Genomic DNA, 22,212 nt, shown 5'->3' with positions numbered 1-22,212 from the left:
ACCAGAGTCTAGTAGCTCATAACTATGGATACAAAAATCCTCAACAAAAACTACTGAACCAAATCCAACAATATATAAAAGGATTACACACCAGGACCAAGCAGGATTTATCCCAGCAATGCAAGGTTGGTTTCATATTTCAAAGTCAACTAATTTATTGTCCCATGTGAATAGAATAAAGGCAAAAGCACATGATCGTTTCAATAGATGCAGAAAGGTATTTGACACCAATATCCCTGCATTATAAAAATACTCAACAATCTAGAAATAGTAGGGAACTTCCTCCCTGATAAAGGACTTTTATGAAAATTCCACAGCTGTCCTCATATTTAGTGGTGAAAGCCTCAATGTTTTCTCCCTAAGTTCAGGAACAAGAAGGATGTCTGCTCTCACCACTCCTATTCAACACTGTACTGGAGGTTGTAGCCAGGGCAGTTAGCTAGAAAATGGAATAAAAGGCATCCAAATCAGAAGGAAGAAGTCAAATTACCTCTAAGTGCAGATGACACGGTCTTGTATGTAGAAATCATAAAAAGCCACTAAAAATGATTAGGACTAATAAATGAGTTCAGTGAGGTTGCAGCATACAAGCTCAATATACAAATATCAATTGTATTTCTATACACTAGTAATGAACAAACTGAAAGTTAAAACAATTGTATTTCCAAGTGCATCAAAAAAATAAAATACTCAGTGATATACTTAACAAGAGAGATTCAGAACTTGTACACTACAACTACAAAACATTATTGAAAGAAATTAAACAAGATTTAAGTAAACAGGTTCATACATTGGAAGACAGTGTTGTTAAGATTGGCAGTACTCCCAAAATTGACCTACAGATTCAATGAAATCTTTATCCAAACCTCAGCTGGCTTCTTTGCAGAAATTGACAGATTGATGTTCAAAATCATATGGAAATTTATGGAACCCAGAATAACCAAAAAAATTTTGAAAGAGAAGGACAAAGTTGGAGGACTCACACTTCCTGATTTCAAACCTTATTAGAAAGCTACAATAAGAGGTGCCTGAGTGGCTCAGAGGGTTAAAGCCTCTGCCTTCAGCTCAGGTCATGAACCCAGGGCCCTGGGATTGAGCCCCACATCAGGCTCTCTGCTCAGTTGGGAGTCTGCTCCCCACCCCCCGACCTGCCTCCCTGCCTACTTGTAATCTCTGTCAAATAAACAAAATCTTTTAGAAAAGCTACAATAATCAAGAGAGTGTGGTATTGGCATAAGGACAGACATAGGGTTCAATGGAATAGAATTGAGAATGTAGAAATAGACCCTCATATTTGCAGTCAATTAATTTTCAACAAAGGCATCAAGACAACCTAGTGGGAGAAAGTACAGCCTTTTCAACAAATGCAGGGATAACTGGATCTCGCATGCAAAAGAATGAAGTTGAATTTCTGCCTCACCATGCACAAAAATTAACTCACAATGGATCAGAGCCCTAAATGTTAAGTACCAAAACCATTAGACTCTTAGAAGAAAACTTAGATCTAAATCTTTGTGGCTTTGGCACTAAAGACACAAACAGAAGGGAAAAAACAATAGGTAATTGACATCAAAATTAAAAATTCTTATGGTTTAAAGGACATCATTGAAAAGTGAAAAGACAGCCATAGAATGGGAGATAAAAATTTTGCAAATCATATTTCTGATAAGGAGATTGTACTAATATAGATAAAGAAGTCTTACAATCCTAAGATACAAAGAAAATAACTCAAAGAATGGGCCAAAAAATCTTAATATTTCCCCTAGAAGATATACACGTGTCCAATAAACATGTGAAAAGATGTCAACATCATTAGTTTTCAGGGAAATGCAAATCAAACCCACAATGAGATGCCACTTCCCACACACAAGAATGGCTAAAATAAAAAGGAGGGATGAAACAAGGGTTGGAGATTATAGGAGAGTTGAACCCTCATACACTGTTGGCAGGAATGTAAAATAGTGCAACCACTTTGGAAAACAGCTTGGATGTTCCTCAAAAAATTAATCCAGTAATTCGACTCACAAAGAATCAAAGTTAATTTGGTGCAACCACTTTGGAAAACAGCTTGGTAGTCCCTCAAAAAGTTAATCCAGTAATTCCACTCACAAAAAAATTAAAAAACAAGAACAACAAGTGTTCAAACAAAAACTTGCACATGAATATTCGTAACAGCATTATTCATAATATTAAAAAAAGGAAATAAGTGAAATGTCCATCTTCCAATGCATGGATGAAAAAATGTAGTATAGTCATACAGTGGAATAATCAGGAACAAAAAGAAGTGAAGTACTGATATGTGCTACAACATGGATGAGCTGTGAAAACATGCTAAGTGGAAGAAGCTGAACTTAAAAAACCACTTAATGTATGTATCGTCCCATTTCTATGACACGTCCAAAATAGGCAAATTCACAGAAGTAGAAAACAGATTAGTAGCTGCCTAAGGCTGTGGGCAGAAGTGAGATGGAGGAGGGGTAAGAGGGGTGGGGGGAGTTTGGATGAAATAGGGGGTACTTCTAAGGGGTCGAGAGTGTCTTGTTGTGGTGATGGTTGCACAGCTTTGAATATACTAAAAACCACGCCCATTTAAAATTGGCGAATTCTATGGTGTGTGATTATAGTTTCAATTAATATTTTTTACAAAAATAGTGGTGAATTACTCATATCAGTAAAGATTAGAGTTGGCTAAGCAATTGTGTGCTTGCTAAGGCTATTATAATTGAGAAAAATATTTTATTGGGAAAACATTCTTTGTGGAATAGTTATCAACATTTTGACAGTCTTATTTCATCTCATAATATATTTTTAAAGATCAATGATTATCTGGGACCATATAAACTCTTTTACATATTTAGAATACAAATTTAACATTTTTTTCAGATGTCCACAGAATGACTAGAAAAACTCACTCCTCTTTTGTCTTTCTCCTTTACTCTCATACAACTACCATACTCACAACACTTCTGATGCCATTGTGGGTTTTTTTTCCCATGCAGGGCAATCTCTATGATACCAGCTGGGTATCCTACAATTCAATTCAACTCAATTTTGACACTAACTGGAGTAGCTCAGAACCCATATATTAAGGGTCCAGTCCCACAAGACTGCCCACCCCATTATGGATGCCATTCACAAGTGGTAGGTCTCAGGTTACCCACAACTTCTGCTGGCTACAAATCAGAGGTTCCCATAACCACCCTTAGCCCCCACTTTGAATTCAAGTATTTGCTAGAACAGCTCATAGAACTAAGAGAAATACTTATTTACATTTACCAGGATAACATGTTAAGAGATGAAGACGTACATAGAGTAAGGTCTAGGTGGGTCCGGAGCACAGGAGCTCTGTCCCTGTGGAATTGGGGTACTGTACCCTCCTGGCATGTGGTTGTGTTCACCACCAACATGGAGGTTCTGCAGATCCCATACCACTGGATTTTTATGGAGGCTTCATCATGTCAGCAGGATAAGTTACTGACTCCATTTCCACTCGACTCCCCTCTGTGGAGAATGAGGAGGGGAGGAGTGGTGGGGCTGAAATTACAAGCTTCTAATCATCTAATCATAGCTTGGTTTTTTTGGTGACCAGCTCCTGCCAAGAGGCCACCCAGGAGCTCACCCAGTGTTTTCTCAGAATGAAAGACACTACTATCTCCTAGGAAATTCGGAGGCATTTAGGAACTCTGCCAAGAACTGGAATCAAATATCAAATATTAGAACAAAAGAATTTCTTAGTGCTCTGATCACTTAGGAAATTATAAGGGTTTGGGGAGTTCTGTGCAGGAACTGGGGGCAGAGACCAACGTATTTCTTTTCTATTAGAACAGAAAAAAACACCAGAACTGAGGATGAGAATCGTCTATTTTGTTTACATACTGAATACTTTATGACTCAGAAATGCTTTCAGATGCAAGTAACAAGAAACCCAACCACAGTGGCTTATACAAACGCAAAGCTCCCTTTTTCTTCATATGAGAAATCTGAAAGAAGGCAGCTGCTTATATTGGTTCAGATGCTCAACAATGTCAAAGCAAATATTTCTGGGGTTCTCTTGGTATATCTCAACATTAGCAGTCAAGACAGGAAGAAGGAGGAAGACAGGACAACACCAACATCAGAAAAGTAAAATCTGAAAAAAATTTAAAAAAAAATCTTTCCTGGGAACACCGCCAACTTCCACTTAACTCTAGGTCACATGGCCACCTCTGGTTGTCAAGTAGATGGGAAAAGGAGGGTCAGGGATGACAATAAGAAGCAGGACACCAACCAACAATATCTGCTGGGATCCCAATGTCTTTAACAATTTTTGGTATATAGTAGGCATTATCTCCATAGATAAATATCTGTCAAATGCATATAGTAGAATATTTATTCACAAATATTCAGCCCTCTTCCGTTGAGAGGATAAGATGTCCATGCTCTGTTGAATTCGGGTATCTGAACATTCTTCAGCCAATGAAATGGACACAGAAGTGGCTTTAAGAGCCAGGCCCTCTTTTCTCTGCCCCTGTGATCATGGAAGCATGTGTCAAAATGGAGCTTCTATCAGCTCAGGTCCTTGAAAGAGCATGACGAGAAGAACACCCAGCTTGCCCATGTTATTTGAGCCACTGGGAATTTTTAGTTGTTACTACGGCTTAACCTAACCCATCCTGACTGATACAACGTATATACCCAGGCAAAGAAATCCACAACAAATCCCTAAATTAAAATTTTACAAACTGTATTTCCTGATCACATTAATAGAAAGACTATGCCTAAATTAAGATAAATGGTACCCATCTGGAAATTAAACAAAATAAAAAATAGCCCTTCTGTCAAAGTGGAAATTGATACTGAAAAAACAGGCTACACATTTAAGATGATGAGAACACTGTATAAAAATACACATGGGGGTGTGACTAAAGTTATTCTTAGTAAAATCCATAATCCAAAGCTGTGATTACTAAAATAAATATGCTTAAACATTGAAGATTGAGAATAATTGGATTAAGAATTCAAAATAAAAAGCTAGAAAATGAACAGCAAAATAAAAGCAAGAGGAAGAAATTAATAAAGGTAAGAGCCTACATTAATCACAAAGCAAAAAGTCAGTGGAATTGATTAATCAAATCAAGGACCAGAACTTTGAAAGGATAAATCAAATAGACAAATCTCTGAGAAGTGTGATTTCCCTCAAAGAAGGTAGAAACATAAACAGATATTCAATGTAAGACATGAGCAAAGGACAGTATAAATTGCTACAAGATTTCTGGTGGGCGGATTGACACAACTGTCAAAATGTAAAATGTGCGTACCTTGAAAACTTGATGAATAAATACATGTTAGGTTGAATTGAATGAGGATCTGAAATGTTGAAGTCTCATGGAAAAATACTACCCTTCTATAAGAAGTTTAGAACCCAGACTTGGTGAAGAGTGGATAAAGTGGAACCATCTTCTCCATCAGCTTTTGGAGATCTATGTGTCTCCATCATTTTGGTCCTGGAGATGGGCCATATGACCGTGGCTTCATGATTCTGTGATTCAGTCCTATACAAAGGGGGTGATCCCAGCTATCTTACTTACCTTCCTGCTTCCCTTTTGGAAATTTTTCCCAGATTGACAGATAAAATCATCCCCAGTCTCCCAGAATTCCCCAGACTTGATGGGTGTTCACTGTAATGCCTTCTTCACTCACCGAACTGTCCTTGTCTGATGCCTCCAGGGAATATCCTTAAGTCGTCTTACCTCTTCTCATGCTATGAACCAAGGCCTTTTGGAACTCAGGTTCACATCGCCTCCTCTTTCACCATGTTGGCTTAGGCTTTAATCGGCACTTATGGGTGGAGGACTGGAGCTCATTCTGAGCTCTGGACCTCACTCTGTCCTTAGCATCTCCATCACCCATGGGAAGATTTCTTTAATGCCCAGAATCCTAGAAGGCAAAGTGCAGATACCTCCATGCATCTGGCCTAGAATAGTCCCTGGCCATTGGGATTTGTGGCCATAAATGAATGATAGACTATTCATTCACTTATGCATGTTTGCATTTATTCGTTTACTCTAGTCACTCAAAAAGATTTATTTGCATACCGGATTCAGCAGTGAAACCAACAGGAAAATCCTTACCCTCCTAAAGCTAACATTCTAGTAGGGTGGATAAACAATAACAAAAGAAAAAAGTAGGTGAATTATAGTATACGTCAGTAGTAAAATCTATGGAGAAAAATAAAACCGAGGTGGAGGACAGGGGCAGAGGCCACACCGAGAGATGACATTTGGATAAAGGTGTGAAGAATTGAAGGCTGGAACTTTCCAGGAGAGACATATTCCAGTCAGAGGGAATGGCAAGTGCAAAGCCCTGAAGGAAGCCTGTGAAGAGTATCTGAGGAGACAGCAGGGAGGTCAGTGGTGCTGGAGCTCAAGGAGCAAAGGGATGGGCAGTAGGAGGTAAGGCCAGAGAGAACAGCAGGCTGAAGGCCATTGTCAAAACTGTGGCTTGCTTCTGAGTGGGCTGGAGCCACTGGAGGAACCTCAGATGGGGAGGGACATGAGAGGACTCCAGCTGCTCTGTGGCAAACACGCTGTCATGAAGCTGAATAAACACAGGAGGCCAGTCAAGAGGCTTCTGTAACAATCCGATGGCAGGTGGTGGTGGTGTGGACCTGAGTGATGGCACAGAGGTGAGAAGGGGGTTGTGAAGAAAGGTGACAGTGACAGCTCCAAGGCCAGCATTGAACACCCAGGACACACACCTCCTGTAGGAATCCCTGCAAGATAGTGTGGGATCTCATAGCTCATCTTCTAACCCCTTTCTCTCTGAGGACCTGCATGAGGTCATTTCTGAAAGCTGTTCCCTAGAACTCTGTGCTTCTCCCTCCAGAGGGCTCTGTTCCCCACCGTTGGATGAAAAATGAATAAGATGAGAACACCGAGTGAAGCTCGGGCTCATCTGAATTCTGCCTTGGACCCCTTGCTCTCTTCAGTGACAGGAAAAAAACATCACCATGTAAGTTGCTCAATGAAAAACAATATTTAATTAGGGCTGAGAGAGTTAGACAAGCAAACAATTAAATGTTCTATTACAATCAGTCTTTAGCCATTTAAGCTTCAGTTCAATAAGGAATCATTACAAAGGTCTAATAGAAATGAAAATATAAATAGGGTAGTTTGGTGTTGCATTTCCACCGTTGCCTCAGCCTTGCAGATCTAAAGTCAGTTTGGCCATGGCAGATGAAGGCACCCAGCGACAAGGGGACTTAGGCAGGAAGGGGGTCGAAGGCAAGCATGTCCACCAGCTGACGGGCGTGCAAGCAGGAGCCTTTCAGCTAAGCCTGTTTCATCCTGCACAACAGGGGCTTTTTCATTTCATTTTTAATGTCTGAGAAGCAACACGAGAATTGTGCCTGGGAGGCAGGAGAGGCAGCTTAAAAGAAGCTTCTAGATGTCTTGTGAGATGCTGGATTATAGAATAAATATGTCTAATAAAATCCCCCTGGTTACCCAGCTTTGAGGATTTGGAAATAACTTTAAGACTGCTTCTTGAAGGACTTGCTTCACTGCAACTGGAAAACTACCTGCTCAGGGCACCACGATCACAGACGAGGGCTTTGGGATAAAGATATCATCCATCACTGAGGTCTGAGTCTCTGCAGCCAGGACACCTGTGCAGCCTTCTGGGGATGTAGAGAGGCAAGTCCAGTCATCTCTTCTTTGCATCCTTTCAATACCTTTTTCCTCTCAAGGAGTTCCCGTCTTTCCTCTGGAATATCCGGTGTGTCATAGGCTTTGGTTGGATGTTGTCCTAAGATAAGTTAGGTCTTTGCAATGGCAAGTGATAGAAAATCCCACTCAAATTTGTTTAGGCAAAATGGAGAAATTGTTGGCTTGTGTAATTGAAGAGTCTGGCACTGGATCTAGCTTTGGACATGACTGGATCCAGATACTGAAATGAAGTCCATGGGAATGTGTCTCCCTCAGCCTTGTCTCTACTTTCCTGGGTGTTGGCATCATTCAGATAAGCTTTCCTTGTGTAATGTCAAGAGGACTTCTGGAAACACCAGGTTTACATATCAGTCTTTCAGCAATGGTAGTGGAGAAACGACTTCTCCTAATACCTCTAGTCAAAGACAGTTTGGGTTATGTGGCTGCTTGCAATCTGATTTTGGTGCCCAGAGGAGTGGAACACTCAGATTGGCCAGACTAAGGCTACATGCCCATCCTTGGATCCAGAGATGGGGTGATCACTTGATCATGAATGGGAGAAGGGTGGTTTCCCAGAGGAAAATCAGAGTACAGTTTCCAAAAGTAGATGTTTGCTAGGTAACAGTAACAGATTACCCCACATCCTTGCCTGCTGGTTTTCACAGTCATGATCAGAAGCTTGTAGGTCTCTATAAGCTTAAGACACACTGGGCATGGTAAGATGGCGGTTGTAGCTTCATCACAAAGGCAGTGGCCAGTGAGGGGAGACAGTGTGGACACCATGAGATGACAGAGATCCTGCCCTTGATCTTCCAATATCTTTTAGGCTCTGAACTGTGGACTTGTAGTTCCCTTATGTACTTTAGGGTCTTGTTCAAGACCAGTCAAGAGCCAGAGAAATACACACATAAAATGTGTGTCTCAGAATGAGTGTCTCAGGCTCGTGGATCCAGGCCTTGAAAAAAGACCCTCTTTTTTCATTGCATTAGTCTTTGCTTGCCATCAGAACTGTCATATCTAGAGCAAAAGTTTGCAAACTTTTTATAAAGTGCCCCAGATATTAAATATTTGAGGTTTTGCAGGGCTTCATGGCAACTACTCAACCCTGCCATTAGAGTACAAAAGCACCCATAGACAAAAGTAAACAATAGGTCTGTTTTTGTGTCAATAAAACTTTATTTACAAAAGCAGGCCCACAGGCCAGTATTGGGCCATGGACCATAATTTGCTGGCCTCTGATTCAGAGCACTATTGCAGGTTGGGCTCCTTGGAACACCACAGTGGAGAGAGAGTACAAAAGGTTTTTCAAGGAGTAATACCTGTAAAGAAAATGGGAAAGGCAAGATGGGGCCCGAGAAGACCTGAGACAACATTGCAGACCTCATGAGGTCTCTGCCAAACCAGGGGGAGCTTCAGCGTCCAGGCTGTCCTTTAGAGAAGTCCTACATTGGCAGAAATGACCAGACCCTAGTACTACCACCTTGCTCAGTCTCATTGGCCAGCGGCCAACCACGAAGAGCGTTACTTTGGTTCAATGCTGAAGGAGGACCCTGAAGGACCTGCCAGATGGAGGCTGTCAGTTATTCAGACTGCTTGCCCTTGGGCAACTGGCTTCTCTTGAAGGCGGATTTGAGTGGTGTATCTCTGAGTCTTCCTCAAGCCTCCAGATCAAGCAGTAAATGTGGGGGAAGCGGTTAGGGAGGAAAAGTAGGACTTTGGCTTGCCTCCAGGATAGGCCAAAAGGTTTAGATTTGGGACAGAAGCTCTTCAGTACAAAGTGTGACTTCACCTTTGTCTTAAGAACCTGTGATGGCATACAGAGGGCTGGCTCCCAGCCAGACTCCTCATGACCACCTCATCTGAGAGTACTCAAACTTACTTTTTCCATTGGCAAACTTTTGGTTATAGTTTGGCTTTCCATGTGGCTTTCTTTACAGTAAAGACTGTGCCGGCCATTGGGTTGTATTTTTCATTGTAAATGAAGACTTTGAAATTACACCTTACCTACCAGCCTCTGTTTCTGATAAGTCTGCCTCACAGAAATGGGTCTCCTGCCAGAGTCTGGACAACATTTCAGCCTTAGAAACTGAGAAGTGGGTTGTGACCCACCAAAACAAATACCACCCTGAAGGGTTTCTGGAAATTAAGGAGGCCACCTTCCTTAGAAACTCCCCTGATGTGTCAAGTTCTTCTTTGGACCTTCTACATGACAAATATTTGAGAAGGTTTTTTTGGGTGGACAACAACCACCAAGTCTTGTAAGATGTAGAAGGCCCCACCGTTCACCAACACCTGTTTAACCATGAGACCAGTGCCGGGGTTAATAATCATAAGCAGAATTCAAACCATCCTGCTGTGAGTCTGAAAGACACATGGCTCTCAGGCAAAGGCTGCACTTCCCTTCCTCCCTTGCAGCTGGCTGAGCGTGGCCATGGATCTAAGTTCTAGCCAGTGGGCTGTGGAGATAAACCACAGGTGCATCTTGAGTTATGCTCTTACAGAAAAAGGGGCACACCTTCCCAACTTTCTCTTCCCTTTTCTGCTGTCTGGGATATGGATGTGATGATTAGAGGAGTCCTCTTGGTCTGCAAGACAGAAGCCATGCAATGCGGGAGGCAGAGCAATGAGCTAGAAGGATCCTCGTATCTGGATGATTATGCAGACATCATATCAAACACTGACTGCCTAGCTAGACTTTTTTTTCTTAATTTTTAAAGAAATTTAATTAAAATTTCTTAATTTTTCTTAATTTTAAAATGTAATCTTTATTTGTTTATTTGACAGAAAGACACACACAAGCAGGGGGAGTGGGAGAGGGAGAAAGAGACTCCCCACTGAGCAGGGAGCCCAATGTGGGACTCGATCCCAGGACCCTGGGATCATGACTTGAGCCGAAGGCAGATGCTTAACGACTGAGTGACCCAGGCGCCCCTATCTAGGCTTTTTAATGACAGAGAAATTAATTCCTAACTTCTAAAGCCACTATTATTTTGGGTCCCTCTCTAATAAACTGCTGCACTGATATCCTAATGAATTCAGGCCTTTTCTTCCTCATGTATGCAGTGAGAGAGGATCAGCAGAAGAATGCAGGCTCTTGACGAATGGCTAAGAGGGTACAGTGTGGGCAAAGGAGCTGTGAGCTGAGGGTTAAGGAACGGTGGCCAAAGGCTGGTCGAGGAGATGGATAGCTCTGGCCCCAGTGCCAAGGTCTTAACTGGGGAAGAGAGAGAGAGTGATCAGGAAACACCAGAGAACACTGTGGGGTGTTTGCTGTATTCTAGGCAATGTGTCAGCCCTTTACATATTACCCAATCTGTGGGCCAATAAGTCCCAGGAATGCGAGAACTTTATAGTGGTTGGCCACTCTCTCCCTGCGGCCTAGTGCCTGGCTCATAGTAGGCCCTCAATAAATATTTGAGGAATGAATGGATAAATTATCCGACAGTAATTCAATCAACGAGATCAGTAGTACTAGCCTGATTTTAGCCAATGAAGAAAGCAAGATTCAGAAACATTGTGTAATTTGCCCAAGGTTGCACAGGTGGTACGCCGCTGGACCAGGATTCGAAACCAGGTGGGTCTGTTGCAAAGCTTTGGCTCTTTTCTCTGCTTGGATATCATCTCTTTTGGGAGGACAGAATTTTATGCTTATATGGTCAGAGAAGCAGTATTTCTACACGGATCCGTGTTATCCCAACAACTAGTCTTAAATTCTGCTTTGAAGTAGCATAGAATCCCTTCAGGATATCTGTGTCTTTCCAAGCAACAAGGAGGCTGAAACCATTGTGTCCAGGGTGCAGGGGGTCCACTGGAGGTAGAGGAAAAGAAAAATCTGAAAGGAGCCCGGGTTAGCATGAACCTTATTTCTGTGCCTAGCTCCAAGATGGTTGTCCTTGTGGGAGAACCCCATCAGATACATTACTGTGGCTATGCAATAACCAGAGGGCCTGTTGCTGATGAAGATTAACCAAAATAGTGTCCTCGAGTACCAAAGCTGTAATTCACCAGAGAGCTAAGAGCACAGACCCAGTTGCAAATGATTTGTTTTGTCTCTGAAGAGGGGAGCTTTAAAGAATTTGATAGCATTATTTATTTATTTATTTATTTATTTATTTATTTATTTGACAGAGAGAGATGACAAGCAGGCAGAGAGGCAGGCAGAGAGAGAGGAGGAAGCAGGCTCCTTGCTGAGCAGAGAGCCCAATGTGGGGCTCGATCCCAGCACCCTGGCATCATGACCTGAGCCGAAGGCAGCGGCTTAACCCACTGAGCCACCCAGGCGCCCCTTGATAGCATTTTTTAAATGGGGAGAGTTCATTTGAAAATCTAGGGCTTGGGGCGCCTGGGTGGCTCAGTGGGTTAAAGCCTCTGCCTTCGGCTCAGGTCATGTTCCCAGCATCCTGGGATCGAGCCCCATGTCGGGCTCTCTGCTCCACAGGGAGCCTGCTTCCTCCACTCTCTCTGCCTGCCTCTCTGCCTACTTGTGGTTTCTCTCTGTGTCAAATAAATAAAATCTTTAAAAAAAAAAAAAAAAAAAAAAAAAAGAAAATCTAGGGCTTGAGCAGCATCTGCCTTCTTTAAATGGGGGCCCAGGTCACCACTCACTGGGGTCCCCCTGGATAGCCCTTGTTTCTATCCCCAGTCTGGCTCTTGGTTTTGTCTGCATTTGTAACTCTCCGATTTAGAGAGCAGAGCAGTGGGACTTCCAGAGGCCAGAAGTGGGCATGGGTCCTCCCCAGGTCCTCACAGCCGAGAATAGATCACAAGTACGGACTTGGATGCGCAACCTGGAGCCCCAGGAGAGCAATGCAGCACTTGTGGCACCAGGTCCTGAGCCGGAGGCCACACAAGGTCGTAGGAGTGACACCTTCCTGTGGCGTGGAGAGTGGCTCCCTCCCCAGCCAGAGCTGCAGAATGTCTCATCATCTTGCTAGGCGTGGGGAGGTGGGCCACTGGTATGTAGGGCTCTAAAGCAGGGGAATGGATGAATGTGTGCGTGGGATCTGTGTGTGGAGCACTTTCCGCAGGTAGTCTCTGGGTGAGCGGTGTGCATGCCAAGGGAGAGGGGCTTTGTATCCGCTGGCATCTGAGGGAGTGCGCACATCGTGTCTGTGTGACCGTGACCGATGAGAAGCCTGTGCCATGAACAGAGGGCGTGAAGTGTGTGTGCAGCATCTGAATGAATGTGCTTAATTGTTATCATCACACAGCTCTTTTATCAGCACATTATTTGTCTAATTGATAGCGGTTCTCCCTCCTCCAGGATAATTCATTCGGATTTCACATTGAGAACAGAACTAAGAGCCATCCATCCTCATTTTGCAGGGTGTTTGGGACTGATCTTTTTTGATTCTGGTTTGCCTGTCTGGTTAGTTGGTTAGCTGGCTAGTTGAGTGGTTGTACTTTAACCTGAGTGAGTTTCCTGTCTTTTTTTCTGAGCTACATCTTCGGCTTGTTCAATGGAGTCATCAAAACCCAGTTCTCTCTGCAGCTCATTGCCACAGAATTGTTTTCTTTCTTTTTTCCTTTCATTTTTATAAAAAACATTTTAATGAGTTTAAATCATCTCAGAATATATTAGATTATCCTCTCCCTTATGTTGGATATTCATAGGGATGGAAGTCATCTTTTCTCCTCTTAATTGAACAGGGGCTGACTGCTGGGAGGTTTGGTATGCTGCCCCAAATGTCCCTGAACATCCACAGCTGGGCTTCTTTCAGCTCTGTAAACAGCAAGGCCAGGCCAGGGCGGAGGTGCTCCAGCATTTAGAGCTGGAACCTCGGCGTGTGAACAAAACCTGTTCAAGGCACCCGTTTGAAGCCCTCCTGAATCCGCGGTGGCCGAGTCCTCCCTTAATTGGCAACCATCTGCCTCATACAGTAATTCACAGGGACATCAGGCCAGCATTTAGGCAGCTTCCTGTTTTGCAAATGATTTGTGATTCATTATGAACAAAAGATTGCTTTTCAGATGACCTGTCAGGTAAGGGGCAGAGGTCCATAGGAATCTGTCCTCCGAGTTCTGAGGAGTAGAAGAGATCCAAAGGACCGTGGTCGTGTGGGGGCGATGCAGGGCAGGCTTGCTGCTAGCTTATACAGTGCCTTTGTGTGGATTTGCAAGATGTCCCCCTCTGGGCTGACACAGCACCATGGCCACACTGTCAAGGGGAGGGTTCCTTCTTAGGGAGAAGTCAGCCCTGTGCCCTGTGCCAGAGAGTGTACTTTAGTTAAGAGAGTGTGGACTGCATTTCAGGGCCCCGTGCTTTAGTGCAGGAGTCTTGAAGCAGTCGCCACTCATTCTCTTGTGGCAACTGGGCGAGCCTCTCCTGGCGCCAGTTCTTCCCACCTCGACAGTATTAAAAACAAGACAACAGGCCCCAAATTAGAGTTGCTTATGCTAAGTTCCACCTCACCAAACCAAGGCTTACCTGAGTTACAGTTTTGGCTCTCCCAGAAATGGAAGCTTAAACCATGAGTCAGGTAATCTGCCTGATAAGCCCCTTTCATCCCCTAAAATAAATTAACCAACCCTCCCCTTTTTTGCTTCCTTTTTCCTGTTCCCTTCTGCCTATAGAATCTCTTGCCTTATGTAGCTCTTCAGAGCTCCTTTCTATCTGCTAGACTAGATGTTGTCCACTTCACGAGTTGTGGAATATAGCAAGTGAGATCCTTAAAATACACTCAGTTGAATTTTTCTTTTTTAACAAAAGAAAGAACAGTCTATCCCTTTTGCCTTCTCTTTCTCATGTCTTTTTCATGTCAACCATTCTGTTACAATGCTGGTATTATTGGTCCCATTTTAGAGATGAGAAAACAGGATCAGAGAGATTTTCTAAGGCTATGAAGCTTGCCAGCAATTGGATTGGGATGATGAGAACCCAGGCCCATCCGCTCTAAAGCCCATGGCTTTTCAACTACATTTCCTTGTAAAGAATCACTGGATGGATTTGGATCTTCTGTGACTGGGATACTGCAGGATTGGATCTCTTCGCCTCAGTCCTGTGATAATGCCTTAATGTTACTCTAGCTACCGACTCTTTGCCAGGCTCTGTGATTAATGTTGGGTTTAAGAGGTATATGAGCAAAAGGAGCTTCGTGTTGGAGTGATTGCTAAGTCCTGTCGCCCATCTACCTTGTGTCCATTTCTGTGTCTCCATGAGAGGTACCTAGGAGAGGAAAAGGAGTTCTGGATTAGAGATCAAGGGTCTGGGAGCCTTGTCTCAGGTTGGCTGATGATTTGCTCTGTGATGCCATGAACAACTCACTCCGCAAGGTGACCAACTCATTCAGTCTGTTTTGCTGGAGACTTGGTTTTAGCACTGAAAGTCCTTTCCTGGGAATCTCTCACACCGCTCCACAAACTACCACATTTGGTCACCCTATACTCAACCCCAAAATTCCTGTCAGGCTCCTTCAGGAGATTGCAAAGTGCTTTTCAGAAGAGGAACATTTTCTTCTGTTTTTTTTGTTATGTAAGTCATGGATGTTGGAAATTGAGATAACAAAAATAAGTATTATGCTAAAATGGTTAATAAACATAAAAGATGCTCAATTTCACTCTTAAAGAAATGCAAATAAAAACAAGAAAGATATCACTTTCACATCTCAGATTGGAAAAAAAAATGAAAACATTGAAAACACATACTTAAAGCTGGAGAGACTGTGGAGGATGCATGCCCTTCCATTTTCCATGGTGGGAATGCAAATTGGTGCAATTTTTAGGTCCATTTGGCATATCTATTAGCATCTGAAGGTGTACATCCTTTGTCCTAGCAAATCCATTTTTAAGATTTGGGCCTACAAAAGTACTTGCATAAGTCTATCAGGATGTTTACAAAATACTGTTCAGTACAGACTTTTTATTGTTGTGAGAGAAAATTGGAACTAATGCAGGATTCCACCAATTGGGGTCAACAATAGAAAAATTGAACATGATAGAATTTTAGACGTCCTCTTCCTGTGATTCCTGTAGACAGGGGTTCTCAAATGTCAGTGTGCACCAGAATTTTCTGGAGGGCATGTTTAAACAGATTGCTGAGACTCATTCCCAGAGTTGTTGTTTTAGTAGTCTGGGGTGGAGTCCAGGAATTTGCATTTAAAATAAGCTCCCAAGTGATGCTACTGGTCCCAGGACCAGGCTCTGAGAACCACTGATACAGAGAGAAAGGAGAAACACTTTTTCAAGTGTGACCTTGTCCAGATCTGGGAGGAGCACAGTCAGAGTCAGAAGGCCTGGGAAGGGAACCAGGAGGGAGATGGGATGTACCCTCTGACTTCCCTTCCACTGGCCCGAAGCCTTCACTTGATCACTCAGAGCACAAGCCAGGTAAAATCCTGGGCAAACAGGAAGCAGGAATGCCTGGGATTCCTACAAAGCAAGTCTCAGCTATGGGCAGAGGGAAAGGAGCAGCTTGAGGGTTGGCCTTGCTAGCAAAGGTACAGGGTGGGGAGGAGGAGAGAGGGCCATCTGGGTGACTTCTGCCAGCTGTGTTTGTTGGTGTCTCTGCTCCTCCCTGGGAAGCTGGCATTCTGGTTTCAAGGACAACATCAGATGCTTGGGGAATAGAGAAGCAGGTGTTCTCTGGAACCAAAGCTTGCAAATAAATTAACAGGTGCTGAGAGCTGCCAGGCAGAGGTGTGTTATGTGTGGATATTGCTTTGTCTTCTTCTCCCTTGAATTCCAAGCTGAAACCAGCCACCTCACCCCTCAGCTAGAGGGCTGCTCTGGAACTTTCTCCATGTGCATACTGTGACTTAATTTGGGACTTTTCCTTAGGTATACAGTTTTACTGACTTCCCTAGCTAGGGCAATGGTTGTGGCATGATGAAGAGTATGAGAAAGGAGTATGGAAACACCCTTTTCTTGCCTCCCTTTTGGAAACTCCCACAATCCACATCATGACCAGCTTTGCTACAATTTTTCTCAATGTCCCAGGAAAGGTCAATAAAAGGAGGGAAAAGGAAAATAAATCATTGTTACTGCACTGCTCCTCACCCACCCATCTGGGCTCTGGTCCATTGTTGATCTCTGTTCTTTCCATGTTCTATCTTTTGTTTCCACCAGACTTGTCCAGGTCCTTTAAAATGCTATACCACCAGGGGTGCCTTGGGCAGTTCAGTCGGTTAAGCATCCGACTCTTGATTTCAACTCAGGTCATGATCTCAGGGTGCTAAAGTCGAGCCTCATGTCAGGCTCTGTGCTGGGCATGGAGTCTGCTTAGGATTCTCTCTCTCTCTCCCTCTTAAAAAAAATAAAAAAAGATTTAAAAATAATAAAATGCTCTTCCTGCACATTCTACTGCACATTCTGTGCATCACATAGAAAGGGCATTCTGATGCCCACTCACTATTCATGGTCTTATTCTTGAACCACTTTGATCCATTCATCATACCTCACTTCCTTCTGGACTTGATTTGACTTGACTTGACCCATTCATCATAACCTCACTTCCTTCTGGCCATTGAATTTGTTACCCATTCTCCCACTTGTCTCTGTTCCTCATCCTTCAGATTCATACCAACTTGGCTCTTCTCAAAAACTCTCTTCATTCTCCACCCAAGCTTCACTGTCCTATGTTCTCATGGGTAACTCCTACTCTTGGTTCTCCCTGCTAGCTTTTCTCTCACGCTTCCAGTTCCAGTGCCCCGCCCGCAGACAGAGTAGCCCCCAAAGAAAAAGACTGGGAATTTCCTCTAGGGGAATCCCTGCCTTCAACTAGAGAAGAGAAATACGAACTTGAAAGCAGATGTTGAAGGCCAGAGCCGTAAGACTCCAGCCTAACGTGGAGTCAGGTGTACAGCTCATGGGAAGTCTGAGCCGTCCAAGGACTGGAAAGGGCGGTCAGTGAATGGGACTCTGTGATAAGCCGCCTTAGCAGCATCTCTGCTGTCCATGGTGCTGAACCCCACCAACCCACTGCCTCTAGGAGACGAATAGGATGGAACACTCCACAGGAAGGATCTTAAAACTGACTGTCCAGGAAACGAAGCCCCCCCCCCCCCCGCAGGAAGATGCATCCCACTCCATTAACATCTAGTTAAACCATAGTTATTTCAGGTTGTCTGGTTGGGCTTCAGGTCCACAGACCAAGGAGAGCAGAAATAACATTGAACAGCTGGCCAGGCATTGTGCCTGACACCTTGGCTATACCATTTATCTTAATCTTTAAAATAGCTGGCAGGGGTAGGAAGGATAATTTTTATTTTACTGATAAGGAAATCGAGGCACAGAAAAGGTGATCACACCTCAGCCAGGCTCCTTCAGCTATTAACTGGTAGAATCAGGGGGCGCCTGAGTGGTTCAGTGGGTTAAAGCTTCTGCCTTTGGCTCAGATCATGATCCCAGGGTCCTGGGATAGAGCCCCGAATTGGGCTTTCTGTTCAGCGGGGAGCCTGCTTCCCTTCCTCTCTATCTGCTTACCTCTCTGCCTATCTGTGATCTCTGTCTGTCAAATAAATAAATAAAATCTTAAAAAAAAAAAAACTGGTAGAGTCAGGGTTCAGACACAGAGGGGCCCATTCCCAACCTGGAACTGCTGACATTAGACCCATGTGGCCTAAGCCTGGTGCTGACAGCTCTTTGTTAGGCAGCTACTTAAGAGCTGCTGACATTTGGGCAGGTCACCAGATCATACGTTTTCTCCCTGGGACATTTCAAAATTTCAAATCTTTGAGACTCTGAAACCATTTCAAAAGCCCCCACTGTCCTCAAAAAACACGCACCACACCCACACAAATGAACAAGCTTCATTTGCTTTCTCATTTATGGGAAAGGGATGTGAATATAAGCAAGACATTCAAATTAAAATTGACTGTTTTATTTTAATTGACCTTTGATTTCCAACTCACTATCTCCCTCCTGTCCCCGCTCCGGCCCCTGCCATCCCTCGCTGTGCTCTGTGAGTCATGAGGCCTGAGGCTCAGCAGCTGTAATTGGTTTGTAACTTCCTGGAATGTCAAAGCCAAGATGGAAATTTTACGTATCACTCCACCAATTCCGTCCTGGGTTTAATAATAAGTTGGCAGAAGGGAAGGCAGATTTACAGCGGGAGAGAAATGTAATCAAATTTGGAGGTGAAATGCAATAAGTACAAATGCTAGTTTTCATTTGGAAGCTCCTTAGATAAATGTGATCTCTCCCAGCTTGCCAGCCAAATCTGTTGTTTCTTCTCCTGGAGCGGTGGAGAGCCGTGGTGTAGCAATATTCCTCAGTGGAAGAGTTTGTATCCATGATTGTCCTACCATAGCCCTAGCAGAGTGACCCTGGAAGGCCAGGAAAACAATAGTGAAAGACGCATGAAGAGTCTGTTTGGGAGACAAGGCTTAACTGACCTCAGACAAACTGAACACTGGAAGGGAAAGTTCTAGCTGAGTCCTTGCTAGGAACCGCATTAAGTGCCTTGCATGCATTGTCTATTCAAGTTTCATGGCAACCATATAAGGAAGTGATGTTATTCCTCCCATATAATAGAGAAACAAAGTGAGTTTTAGGGGTGGCGTTCTCAGGGAGAGCAGAATGAGATTCTGTTTGACTCTGAAGCTTATCTTATTAACCCCTCTCTTCCAGGAATTTTAACAGCTCACATCTCTCGAATACTCACACGCCAGTCACTCTTGAGGTGCTTCGTGAGAACTTCCACAGCATCTCTGTATGGTAAGTACTCTTCCCATCATTATCTCTGCACACCAGGCAACTCACCATTCTCAAGACTGATCTGGTCAAAGTCAGTGGGTGTCACATGAATAGACGTTTGCATCATCAGCTGTTAGGGAAATGCAAGTTAAAATCACAGTGAGATGCCCCTATACGACTACGGGGATGGTGACAATTCTTTTCCCCCATAAGCTTCTTTTTTCTTTTTTCCTTTTTCAAGTCTTTATTTAAATTCCAGTTTGTTAGCGTAAGTGTAATATTCGTTTCAGGTGTAGAATTTAGTGATTCATCACTTACGTACAACACCCAGTGGTCATCTTAAGAGCTTCCTTAATCCCCATAACCTATGGGATGATTACAGTTTTAAAAAATAGTGGTAACACCAAATGCTGGTGAGGGCAGGGAGGACCGGGATCACTCATTCATTGCTGGTAGGGATGTAAAGTGATTTACGTCCACTCTCGAAAATAGTATGGCAGTTTCCGTGGAAGTTAAATGTGTGCTTATCATACAGCCCAGCAATCGCAGTCTTGGGCATTTGTCCCAGAGCAGTGAAGACCTACGTTCACATAAAACCCTGTGCATGAGTGTTCATTGCCGCCTTATTCATAAAGGACAATAACTGGAAACAATCCAAATGTCCTTCAACAGGTGACTAGTTAACCCGTGGAACATCCGTACTATGAATTACTAGTCAGCAATAAAAGGGACAGGCTACTGTTGTTGCATGTAACAGATCGGATGGGTCCCCAGGGGATTAGGCTGAGTGAGGAAAAAAAGCCAATACCAAGGGATCACATCCCATATGATTTCATTTATATAATATTCTTGAAATGACAGAATTGTAGAAATGGAGATTAATGGCTGCCATGCTTTGGAGAGTTGGGGAGGGAGCAGCTGGCAGTCACTCTTTTTTTTTTTTTTTTTAAAGATTTTATTTATCCATTTGACAGAGAGAAATCACAAGTAGATGGAGAGGCAGGCAGAGAGAGAGAGGGAAGCAGGCTCCCTGCTGAGCAGAGAGCCCCATGCGGGACTCGATCCCAGGACCCTGAGATCATGACCTGAGCCGAAGGCAGCGGCTTAACCCACTGAGCCACCCAGGCGCCCTGGCAGTCACTCTTAAAGGACAGCTTGAGGGATTCCTGTGGTCATGGGTCTCAGCAGTGGCGTTGTTGACACAGATCTACACATGGGATAAAACTGCATCGAACTAAACACACACACACACACACACACACACACACACACAAATGGACTGTATCATGTCAACTTCCTGGCTGTGATATTGTATCATATTTGTGCAAGGTTACCATTGGAGAAAATTGGGAAAAAAAGATCTGTGACCTCTTTTTTCCTTAAAAACAGATGTGCATCTACAGTAGCTTAAAATAAAGCTTTTTTTTTTTTTTTAAATGTCAGTGAGAGAAGCGTTTGGAGAGAGCACAGAGGAGAGAGGTGAAGGCACTTGCCCGAGTTCACACACAAGGTAGCTGGACCCCAGAGCCTGGGGCTCCTATCTTCTGCTCTGGGCTGCCTCCCCCTCTGACAGGAAGCCGTTTATCCTTTGCTTCTGGGAGATTCTCCCCTCTCTTCATCTGACTTTAGTGATGTGATCAGTAAAGGGGCCCGGAGCCCAAGATCACAAGGCCCGTGCTCTTACTCACACTCAGGGTTCACACTCTGCTGGCCCACTCCCCACACCCCCGTCTGTTGCCCTCCCCCTTGCTGGAACTGGGCCAAGCTTCTTTTCTGGACCCGCCTGGCTTAGAGTCCAAACTAAGTGAGAGGAGAAGAAGCAAGCCTGATCCTATCAGTTGAAGTGTATTGTCCTTCCCCGGCAGGCTGGACTTGCAGGATCTGAGGACGTGCTCCCGTCTGATCGGAAGGCTCGGGCCTAAGTCCTGAGTGCTCCCCTCGCTCCCTCCGGGCTTTTAGTCTGCTTTCCCGCCCACATTCCTGCTCTAGGTATTACAGACTCCCAGCTCCTCCATAAAGGGCATTACAAACTGGTGGTCTACGGATATGTGTTCTCTGGCTCACACAACTATTATAAAATGGAGTTCCTTTGACAGCATTGAAAAATAAGAATATCTCATTTCAAAATCTAGACTTTCAGATTGTCTGGACAAACCTGGAGGATTTTATGTGGCAAAAAGCCAAGTCGTGATGGCCCGTAGAGGGCATGCGGGGTTCGGCTCAGCACCCTTCAGACTCCAAAGTCGCCTGCCTGGTCTCTGTGTGCACTGGGTTGGGACCGCTGCTCTGTGAGCCTGGGTCTGCTCTCCCACTCTGAGTTGGGGTTGTCCTCTTTCTCTGAGCTGGATCGCAGATGCTGTGGGGAGCTTCCTTCCACACTCTGCTGGCTGCCCTGAGGTGAACCACCAAAGCTCAGGGATTAAGGAGCCCACAGGGAAGAGGAAATGAATAAGAGACGTGATTGTCTTAGAAGCAAAGTGCTTACGTGCATGACCAGTGACTTGGCTGGGACCTCATTTTTTAGTATATTGGTTAGTATATTGGCTCGCTCGGTTTCTGGGAAGTTGAAAAGATATCGGAGACCCATCTGGCTGGCAGTAAATTGAGAGAGTTGACTGTTTTCAGGTATCTAGTTACTTGCTCCAAGCTTATCTCTGAGGGGATGATTTTGCCCAAGCCTTGTAGGCTGTGGGAAACACCTTCTCCTAGGGAAGAATAAATAGTCTTTTCCAATTTTTGGTTCCCTCCTGTACAGCATTATAAGCAGCCACATTGTATAGCTGGGCAGGAGGCAGAGCAGGGAAGGGTGCCTCCAGGAGACAAGGACACTTAGAATATTGGGAGGATGTGGGCTTTTTGCTAACCACTGAGGTGCTTGGGTCTCCCCCTCCAACCT

At 44.0% G+C, this 22,212-nt stretch overlaps 1 protein-coding gene across 2 annotated transcripts in view; it reads left to right on the top strand.

Annotated features, from left to right (window-relative positions):
• Positions 1–22,212, top strand: part of USP31 (ubiquitin specific peptidase 31) — a 212,496-nt gene that overhangs the window by 106,959 nt on the left and 83,325 nt on the right. For both annotated transcript variants that reach the window (XR_006604546.1, XM_045072683.1), the window contains exon 16: positions 19,251–19,337. Coding sequence is in view for 1 of the 2 variants with exons in the window: in XM_045072683.1 (XP_044928618.1) it covers positions 19,251–19,337 (87 nt within the window). In the remaining variant the exon portion in view is untranslated. The remainder of the gene's footprint in view (positions 1–19,250; positions 19,338–22,212) is intronic.

Source organism: Mustela putorius, unplaced genomic scaffold (genome assembly GCF_011764305.1).
Source record: "Mustela putorius furo isolate JIRA1106 unplaced genomic scaffold, ASM1176430v1.1 tig00004041_pilon_pilon_pilon, whole genome shotgun sequence".
NCBI lineage: Eukaryota > Metazoa > Chordata > Mammalia > Carnivora > Mustelidae > Mustela > Mustela putorius.
Note: the sequence above shows the minus strand (reverse complement) of the source record. Positions and strands in the feature narration are given on the sequence as shown.